This window comes from Macrobrachium rosenbergii, chromosome 13 (genome assembly GCF_040412425.1).
Source record: "Macrobrachium rosenbergii isolate ZJJX-2024 chromosome 13, ASM4041242v1, whole genome shotgun sequence".
Lineage (NCBI taxonomy): Eukaryota > Metazoa > Arthropoda > Malacostraca > Decapoda > Palaemonidae > Macrobrachium > Macrobrachium rosenbergii.
The window spans coordinates 39,740,447-39,751,412 of NC_089753.1; the positions used below are offsets into that span (position 1 = coordinate 39,740,447).

Consider the following 10,966-nt stretch of genomic DNA (forward strand, 5'->3'; position numbering starts at 1 on the left):
TATCTGCAAAATTTTTGAAATTGAGATATGCCACCTACAGGGCTCGTGAAACATTAATACACAAGTTACTGCAGTTCCAGAATGATTCTTCAATGCTTTCCGCGAGTATTTAGGGGGTCCCTTTTGCAGTATTTAGGGGTCCCTTTTGCAGTATTTAGGGGTCCCTTTTGCAGTATTTAGGGGTCCCTTTTGCAGTATTTAGGGGTCCCTTTTGCAGTATCTGCAAAATCAGTTACTGCAGTCTTCCATTTTAGGGCAGAACTATGCATGACTCCTGGACTGAACTGGATTCGAATCTACGCCTTTTATGGGTTGGGACAAAAGTGACAATGACTTAATGCAGGTACTCTCTTGATGGCTGTGCACGTCAAGTTACTGCCGCCACAAGGCACAGATTCGAATCCTGGTCAGGGTAGGAGTACTTACCTAACATAATTCCCTTTGGGTTGAAGTTATTCCTTCGATACAGTGAACTGGATATAAATGGATTATCAATGACACACATATATATATATATATATATATATATATATATATATATATATATATATATATATATATATATATATATATATATATATATATATATATATATATATATATATATATATATATATATATATATATATATATATATATATAGACATACATACATATATATATATATATATATATATATATATATATATATATATATATATATATATATATATATATATATATATATATATATATATATATATATATATAAATTATAAACAGCAAGCGTCTCTTAATATTATTACTGCTGCACTGCATTAACCGCTCCCTCCTCCTTCTACTACTAAGCAGCGAGGAACACAGTCAGTTTGACGACGATGCTGTCATCGTGGATGTAGTTCCTCGTCCGAAGGTCCTTCTGCTCGAAGCCAAGGCCAACGCATTCGTAATTATCCCCGGCCTCCGGACGGCGCCAGTTCCACCCGGAGCAGAGCTGCGTCGGGTCCCAGACGCGGCTGGTGAGGTCCTCCGTCGGGTAGCCGTGGTCGATGACCTTGATCCTGTGCTTCAGCTTGAAGGGCCACTCGAGGTCGGAGTCGTATTCGCCTGGAGGTGTAAAGGGGATTTTTTGAGCAAACAGGCTGAGTGAGTGAGCGATGATTTACGGAAGTTTTGGAGGCCGACGTGGGAGGATTTTTAGTTGAAAAAAAGTTCTTGCAGGATTTTTAGTTGAAAAAAAGTTCTTGCAGGATTTTGGTTGAAGAAAGTTTTTTGATGATTTTTTGCTGAAGGAAGGAAGGAATGGAGAATTTAGGACAAAGGCCAGGATGCTGGGACCTATGAAATCATTCAGCGTTGAAAATGAAATTGAGAATAGAAAGGTTTGAAAGGTTAACAGGAGGAAAACCTAGCAGTTCCACTGCACTACGAAACAATTGTTACGAGGGTGAAAAGTTAGATGGAAGAAAGAGAACATGAAAGGAGGTGCAGTAAAAGATAGATAGAAAGTACAATTTTGGCCGAAGGCCACGCGCAGGGACCTATGAGGTCATTCAGCGCTGAAAGGAAAACTGACAGTAAGAAGGTCTGAAAGGTGTACCTATGAGGTCATTCAGCGCTGAAAGGAAAACTGACAGTAAGAAGGTCTGAAAGGTGTACCTATGAGGTCATTCAGCACTGAAAGGAAAACTGACAGTAAGAAGGTCTGAAAGGTGTACCTATGAGGTCAATCAGCACTGAAGGGAAAACTGACAGTAAGAAGATCTGAAAGGTGTACCTATGAGGTCATTCAGCACAGAAGGGAAAACTGACAGTAAGAAGGTCTGAAAGGTGTACCTATGAGGCCATTCAGTGCTGAAAGGAAAACTGACAGTAAGAAGGTCTGAAAGGTGTACCTATGAGGTCATTCAGCACTGAAAGGAAAACTGACAGTAAGAAGGTCTGAAAGGTGTACCTATGAGGTCAATCAGCACTGAAGGGAAAACTGACAGTAAGAAGATCTGAAAGGTGTACCTATGAGGTCATTCAGCGCTGACAGGAAAACTGACAGTAAGAAGGTCTGAAAGGTGTACCTATGAGGTCATTCAGCACTGAAAGGAAAACTGACAGTAAGAAGGTCTGAAAGGTGTACCTATGAGGTCATTCAGCAATGAAAGGAAAACTGACAGTAAGAAGGTCTGAAAGGTGTACCTATGAGGTCAATCAGCACTGAAGGGAAAACTGACAGTAAGAAGTTCTGAAAGGTGTACCTATGAGGTCATTCAGCGCTGACAGGAAAACTGACAGTAAGAGGGTCTGAAAGGTGTACCTATGAGGTCATTCAGCACTGAAAGGAAAACTGACAGTAAGAAGGTCTGAAAATTCTACCTATGAGGCCATTCAGCGCTGAAAGGAAAACTGACAGTAAGAAGGTCTGAAAATTCTACCTATGAAGCCATTCAACGCTGAAAGGAAAACTGACAGTCAGAAGGTCTGAAAGGTGTACCTATGAGGTCATTCAGCACTGAAAGGAAAACTGACAGTAAGAAGGTCTGAAAATTCTACCTATGAGGCCATTCAGCGCTGAAAGGAAAACTGACAGTAAGAAGGTCTGAAAGGTGTACCTATGAGGCCATTCAGCGCTGAAAGGAAAACTGACAGTAAGAAGGTCTGAAAGGTGTACCTATGAGGTCATTCAGCACTGAAAGGAAAACTGACAGTATGAAGGTCTGAAAGGTGTACCTATGAGGTCATTCAGCACTGAAAAGGAAAACTGACAGTAAGAAGGTCTGAAAGGTGTACCTATGAGGTCATTCAGCACTGAAAAGGAAAATTGACAGTATGAAGGTCTGAAAGGTGTACCTATGAGGTCATTCAGCACTGAAAAGGAAAACTGACAGTAAGAAGGTCTGAAAGGTGTACCTATGAGGTCATTCAGCGCTGAAAGGAAAACTGACAGTAAGAAGGTCTGAAAGGTGTACCTATGAGGTCATTCAGCGCTGACAGGAAAATTGACAGTAAGAAGGTCTGAAAGGTGTACCTATGAGGTCATTCAGCACTGAAAGGAAAACTGACAGTAAGAAGGTCTGAAAGGTGTACCTATGAGGTCAATCAGCACTGAAGGGAAAACTGACAGTAAGAAGATCTGAAAGGTGTACCTATGAGGTCATTCAGCGCTGACAGGAAAACTGACAGTAAGAAGGTCTGAAAGGTGTACCTATGAGGTCATTCAACACTGAAAGGAAAACTGACAGTAAGAAGGTCTGAAAATTCTACCTATGAGGCCATTCAGCATTGAAAGGAAAACTGACAGTAAGAAGGTCTGAAAGGTGTACCTATGAGGTCATTCAGCACTGAAAGGAAAACTGACAGTAAGAAGGTCTGAAAATTCTACCTATGAGGCCATTCAGCGCTGAAAGGAAAACTGACAGTAAGAAGGTCTGAAAGGTGTACCTATGAGGTCATTCAGCGCTGAAAGGAAAACTGACAGTAAGAAGGTCTGAAAGGTGTACCTATGAGGTCATTCAGCGCTGAAAGGAAAACTGACAGTAAGAAGGTCTGAAAGGTGTACCTATGAGGCCATTCAGCGCTGAAAGGAAAACTGACAGCAAGAAGGTCTGAAAGGTGTACCTATGAGGTCATTCAGCACTGAAAAGGAAAATTGACAGTAAGAAGGTCTGAAAGGTGTACCTATGAGGTAATTCAGCACTGAAAAGGAAAACTGACAGTAAGAAGTTCTGAAAGGTGTACCTATGAGGTCATTCAGCACTGAAAGGAAAACTGACAGTATGAAGGTCTGAAAGGTGTACCTATGAGGTCATTCAGCACTGAAAAGGAAAACTGACAGTAAGAAGGTCTGAAAGGTGTACCTATGAGGTCATTCAGCACTGAAAAGGAAAACTGACAGTATGAAGGTCTGAAAGGTGTACCTATGAGGTCATTCAGCACTGAAAAGGAAAACTGACAGTAAGAAGGTCTGAAAGGTGTACCTATGAGGTCATTCAGCGCTGAAAGGAAAACTGACAGTAAGAAGGTCTGAAAGGTGTACCTATGAGGTCATTCAGCGCTGAAAGGAAAACTGACAGTAAGAAGGTCTGAAAGGTGTAACAGGAGGAAAACCTAGCAGCTGCACAATGAAACAATTGTTAAGAGGGTGAAAAGGCAGATGGAAGAGAAAGAAAAGAACGGAGGTACAGTAAAAGGAACGAAAGAGGTCGCAACTATGTGCCGAATGGACGCTGCAAAGAACCTTAGATAATTCTTACAGTGCACCACGTGAGGTGCACTGACGGCACTAATCCCCAACGGAAGGATTTTTGATTGGAGCAAAACATTGTCAGCAATGAATTCCTGCTTTTACAAAACCGTTATCTATCAGCGATCCTACCCAGGGGAAAACTTTCAGCATGCTTTAAGACAAATCACAAGTTTTATTGAGACTTCTTGAAGGATAATAGCGTCTAACAATATCCCAGGAAGGGCATTCAAGGATAAACAGATTTCAGCCAGAACAAGAAAGTTTACACAAATATCGAGCAGAGATATTTGTGGCAACACTTGTGTGAAAAACCAGAACCAATCTTTTCAAACAAACACACGCCCACACACAGATATAATTGTTACATTATTACTTCAGAAGAACTCTCTCTCTCTCTCTCTCAAACACACACCCACACACATATAATTCGTAAATTATTGCTTCAGAACTCACTCTCTCTCTCTCTCTCTCTCAAACACACACCCACACACAGATATAATTATTAAATTATTACTTTAGAACTCTCTCTCTCTCTCTCTCTCTCTCTCTCTCTCTCTCTCTCTCTCTCTCTCTCTCTCTCTCTCAAACACACACCCACACACAGATATAATTCTTAAATTATTACTTCAGAACTCTCTCTCTCTCTCTCTCTTTCTCTCTCTCTGTCAAACACACACCCACACACAGATATAATTCTTAAATTATTACTTTAGAACTCTCTCTCTCTCTCAAACACACACCCAAACACAGATATAACTGTTAAGTTATTACGTCAGAACTCTCTCTCTCTCTCTCTCTCTCTCTCTCTCTCTCTCTCTCTCTCTCTCTCTGTCAAACGCACACCCACACACAGATATAATCGTTAAATTATTACTTAAATTATTACTTCAGAACTCTCTATCTCTCTCTCTCTCTCTCAAATACAAACCCACACATCTTATATTATTACTTCAGAACCCTCTCTCTCTCTCTCTCTCTCTCTCTCTAGAACACACACACACAGATATAACTGTTATATCATTACTTCAGAACTCTCTCTTACCCTCTCTCTCTCCGTCAAACACACACCCACACACAGATATAATTGTTAAATTATTGCTTCAGAACTCTCTCTCTCTCTCTCTCTCTCTCTCTCTCTCTCTCTCTCTTAAATACACACACACACACATATAATTGTTATATTACTTCAGAACTCTCTCTCACTCTCTCTCTCTCAAACACACACCCACACACAGATATAATTCTTAAATTATTACTTCAGAACTCTCTCTCTCTCTCTCTCTCTCTCTCTCTCTCTCTCTCTCTCTCTCTCTCTCTCTCTCTCTCTCACAGATATAATTGTTATATTATTACTTCAGAACTCTCTCTCACCCTCCCTCTCTCTCGAACACGCACCCACACACTGATATAACTGTTAAATTATCACTTCAAAACTCTGTCTCTCTCTCTCTCTCAGACACACACACAGATATAATTGTTAAATTATCACTTTAAAACTCTCTCTCTCTCTCTCTCTCTCTCTCTCTCTCAAACACACACCCACACGCAGATATAAATGTTCTATTACTTCAGAACTCTCTCTCTCTCTCTCTCTCTCTCTCTCTCTCTCTCTCTCTCTCTCTCTCAAAAACACACCCACGAGCAGATATAAATGTTCTATTACTTCAGAACTCTCTCTCTCTCTCTCTATCTCTCTCAAACACACACACAGATATAATTGTTATATTATTACTTCAGAATTCACTCGCTCTCTCAAACACACACACACAGATATAATTATTAAACTGTCACTTCAGAACTCTCTCTCTCTCTCTCTCTCTCTCTCTCTCTCTCTCTCTCTCTCTACACACACACACACACACACACACACACAAAGCGATGTTATTGCGACAGAAACTCATCACTGTACATTCCAGCACTTCAGGGCAAACGCCATCAGTCTTCTAAAAACCGCGGTCAAAGCTGTTATATTTCGCAGCAACAAAACACCAAGATCATTTTCACGGAAGCACTGCAGGGTAATCCTTTGATCTCTTCCGTTTGAACCTCAGTAGCCTCAGGGATCAGGTCAGAGTACCCGAAGTGGCTCCGATTTCAAACGAATCCCGCTTCGCGTCGCTTGAGACGGAATTGTTGTGGCGCTTTTATACAGTAGTTGCTACTGCTGCCTTCACTGCCTTGCGGATTCTATTCGTCACTGTCAGATGCTACTGTTACTTAAGCTGCTGCTACTATACAATTACTAGAACTATTCCTACTGCTATAATGACTACTACTACTAAAACTATTGCTACCATTACTGTTACTAAAACTACTGCTACTATTACAATTAATGAAACTACCTACCCCGCCCCCACCCGGGGCGGACAAACAGGTTTGCAGGAGGTGGGTGGACGTCTCCCCTACCCTCCCGATCCCGTACCTACCCAGCCCCACCTGGGGCGGACAAACAGGTTTCCAGGAGAAAGAATGATTGTCTCCCCTACCTACCCCGCCCCCACCCGGGGCGTACAAACAGGTTCGCAGGAGGAGGGTGGATGTCTCCCCTACCCTCCCGTTCCCCTATCTACTCCGCCCCACCCGGGGCGGACAAACAGGTTTGCAGGGGTGTGGTAGGCTGCGTCATGTCTCCCCTAGAGTCACCCGGGGGAGGACAGGCAAGAGCCACTCGGACATTGTTATACACTGCTACTATTACTGTTACTAAATCTACTATTACTAATACAGCTACTAAGACTTTTGCTACTATTACTATTACTAAAACTACTACTACTGTTACAATTACTAAAACTACTACTACTGTTACTACTAAAACTACTGCTACTATTACAATTACTAAAACTACTACTACTATTACAGCTACTAAAACTATTGCTACTATTACAATTACTAAAACTATTCCTACTCTTATCATTACTAAAGCTACCGCTACTATTATCATTACTCCTACTAATAATACTTGAAATGAATGAAATCGACTCTCGAAAACGTCAATTTTTATAATTATTTTCTTCTCAATCTGTCTAACTCATGATTTTTATTTTTTTTTTTGGGAGGTTAGGAGGGGGAAAGAGACGGAGAGGGGAGAGGGGAGAGAGGAGAGGGGGGAGAGGGTAGCTGCTAAATCATAAATCAAGCTACAAAAAGAAATAGGTACATGCTGCATCTACTCAACTTACAAACAAATTGTCGCTACTTTTGAGATTCACCTTGCCATATGTTAGTACGGGCTCTTTATTGTTCTCAGGAGGGCCTTTACGTCCAAATGACAGCTTATTGGTTTCGACCAGTGGTTCTTAACCCGGGGAGCGCCCCCTTAGGGGACGTCAGTAATTTCCAGGAGAGGTGCGAGCCTTACGGAAAATTTAAAAATTCTCTAATTATATTCGTTATTCTGTTAACAAGAGCGAGGGACTGATTTTCAGGAGTTTATGAACAAATGCAAAAGTATCGTCTTATTACGTTAGTTTTTTCCTATAGTCTAACACTCTAGTTAGAATCGTTAGGGTTACCATGTTTTGTAATTATTTACCTCCCTCCCTATCCCTCGAAACCCATTCTCTTTCTTTTTTTTTTTTGTTTTTTATCTACCTTTAAATCTGGGAGGGAATTTTACTCATAGATGCAAGGGGGGGGGGTGGAGGAAAGGACCAACTCTTAGAGGGGGCGTGGTAATATGAAGGTTAAGAACCACTGGTTTAGATTATTAGACAGATTGAAGAAAATAATTATGTGAAGGCAGCTGAAGCAGTGATTTCGTTTACCTCTACTACACTAAGAGATGGTCATCTGACCAAGAAAACAGAAAATAATAGTAATAATACCTTATAATTATTATTACCATTCAGAAGCATCAAACGTAAATATAAATTAACTTGATTATACAAGGTTCAGGTATCTACCAATCTATTCATCTATCTATCTAACATATATATATATATATATATATATATATATATATATATATATATATATATATATATATATATATATATATATATATATATATATATATTGAAAGGACCTCATTCAAACTGGGTGGCATCAAATGGAGTATTTATTCAGAAAAAGTTACAAGCTTTCTTGGAAAAACAGTCTACATTATCATGTATCCGTACAATGATAATGTGGACTGTTTGTCCAAGAAAGCTCGTAACTTTTTCTGAATAAATACTCCAATTGATACCATCCAGTTGGAATGAGGTCCTTTAGTAATTCTACTAATGCACAAAACAATTGTGTAATTGATAAAGTTAATATATATATATATATATATATATATATATATATATATATATATATATATATATATATATATATATATATATATATATATATATATATATATATATATAATATATATATATATATATATATATATATATATATATATATATATATATATATATATATATATATATATATATAATCTATTCAGCGATCTATCTATAAATATATATACATCATATATACACAAACATACAGTACATACACACACCCTGAGTATGCCAGCGCGCAAGCACGTCTGCATATACAAAGCAAAACCGAGAACATCAAAACTGAAAACCCTAAAGAGAGAGAGAGAGAGAGAGAGAGAGAGACACAGAGAAAACACCTACCGGTCGTCAGTCCAACGTGAATGTACACGTTCTCTCCCCCCTGGTTGGGGAAGATCCTCATGTACATCCTGTAGCCGTTCTGGAAGATGTAGAAGCTCTCGGAACGGAGGGATCGGCGCCAGCCCCAGTTCGTCATCTTGTAGTTGATGTCGTTCACCCTCCAGTAGTAGGTGAAGACGCGGTGGCCCTCCTCCTGGTGGATCGTCGAGTTGTAGCGGTAGATTTCGGAGAGGCGGGGGCTCTCCTCCTGAAGAGGAGGGAATGATGAATGTCAGTACTTTTTTTTTTTTTTTTTGTCTTGATTTGATTTTGATGAAAATCGCCTGTTCGTCTGGTGGCGATTTTCATCTGTCATGTTTACGGTTGTATTGTTTGCTGCAAAATGGTTTTTGTACAGTTTATCTTCTGTGGTGCATTTTGTTGATTTATTAAAAAAAATTGTATTTTAGTTTCCTGCTATGAAAATAATAATAATAATAATAATAATAATAATAATAATAATAATAATAATAATAAGGATCATGTCAAGATAAGCGAACCCACTGCAGCAGGGTTCGCTATCCTTTACAAAAAGATTATTGGGTTCGTTATTCTTTACATGGGAATAATCGGGTTCGCTGTTCTAGACATGAACACTTCGGTACCAGACATTTGATCCCCCCGGGGACTAGTACTAAACAAGGCGAAATGCATTTGATGCCCCCAGGGGCTAGTAGCCTACTAAACAGGGCGAAACAGTGTAGGTGAATCACTGTTTCGCCGTGTTTAGTACTAACCCTCATGTGGAATTGGAGTTCTGACCGGAATGGGTTGGCTAATCTTTACATGGGGATCATTGGGTTCGCTGTTCTTGACATGGAGATGTTGGGTTCGCTAATCTTGACATGACCCAATAATAGTAATATGACAAACAATAGCTAGGAGCAATATTTAATTAGCAATTCTCACTTCCCCAGCAAATCTCATTGTTCATATATCACAGTTGTTTAAAAGAAAAACATTAACAATTCAATACGCAATCTTTTCCTGAATTGCAGTAGAATAATTATTTCTGGATAAATGTTGTGACTCTTCTTACCAAGTACGAAAATAGTTATCTACAGTCTACACCTCTCCTGCTGTAAGTGAACAACTAAAACAAACTCAGGTGAAATTAATGATAAGTATTCCAAGAGATGTGAGGAACTGTGCGCGACTTTGTCAAGTCTGTCTTCGACCTTTCACCTCCAAAGTATATTATTATTCCCGAGAATCATTTGCACTTGCTACTGAAACTTCTGATAAAGTTTTGATCAAAGGTTCGCAAGGAGTTATCTTACTAACATGACCTGTGAGGAAGTTATACTGATACAAGCTTGATGGCGCACACTACACTGCGCTGGAACCCGGCGCTGCCCGTCATTTCTCGCCTACCTACATAGCCCACACCCGCGCGGACAAACATGTTTGCAGGAGGGTGGATGTGTCATGTCTCCCTTACCCTCCCAATCTCCCTACCTACCCCACCCCACCTGGGGTGGACAAACAGGTTTGCAGGAGAAGGGTGGATGTGTCATGTCTCTCCTACCCTCCCGATCCCCTACCTACCCCGCCCCCACCCGGGACGGACAAACAAGAAAGATCCACTCGGATTTTATTATTATAGATACTTGACCTCGTGATTATACTTAGCACTGAAAAGAGGAACAAGCACGACACACGACATTATTTATAAAATTGGAATCCAAGCCCAGCAACGCTCAAAGTTTGGGCTCGAGGAAGAGCGAGGAACTCTTGTTAATGGAAAAATGAAAAGCCTACTAAAGCTACACTGAATGTTTCTGATCAAGGATGCGAAAGGAACGTGAGTTATCTGAACAAGTAGAAGCCAAGTAGAACTGCTTTGATAGTTTGTGACCAAAGAAGCTAGGAATGTGAATCATCTGTCAAATCTGAAGTTGCACACAACAGCATTGCAAGTTTGTGCTCTAGATGTACAAAAGAAAAGGGATTTATCTCAAGAAGTAAAACCTAACACAGCAGGAATTCAAGTTGCGGTGAAAGAAAAACAAGGAATTTGCGCTATCTGTAAAACTTTTAGTCTCTTGTAGCTGTTTTCAAAGTTTGTGGTCAGTGAGCCAAGGACTTTGCC

The 10,966-nt window shown here is 40.0% G+C and overlaps 1 protein-coding gene across 3 annotated transcripts in view; it reads right to left on the reverse strand.

Annotated features, from left to right (window-relative positions):
- Nucleotides 1-765: 765 nt before the first annotated feature.
- LOC136845221 (TNF receptor-associated factor 3) overlaps nt 766-10,966 on the reverse strand; it is a 126,521-nt gene continuing 116,320 nt past the window's right edge. For all 3 annotated transcript variants that reach the window (XM_067115295.1, XM_067115294.1, XM_067115293.1), the window contains 2 exons: nt 8,836-9,082; nt 766-1,086 (listed from right to left, as the gene is read on the reverse strand). In XM_067115295.1, coding sequence (XP_066971396.1) covers nt 824-1,086; nt 8,836-9,082 — 510 coding nt within the window. In that variant the 3' untranslated portion in view covers nt 766-823. The remainder of the gene's footprint in view (nt 1,087-8,835; nt 9,083-10,966) is intronic.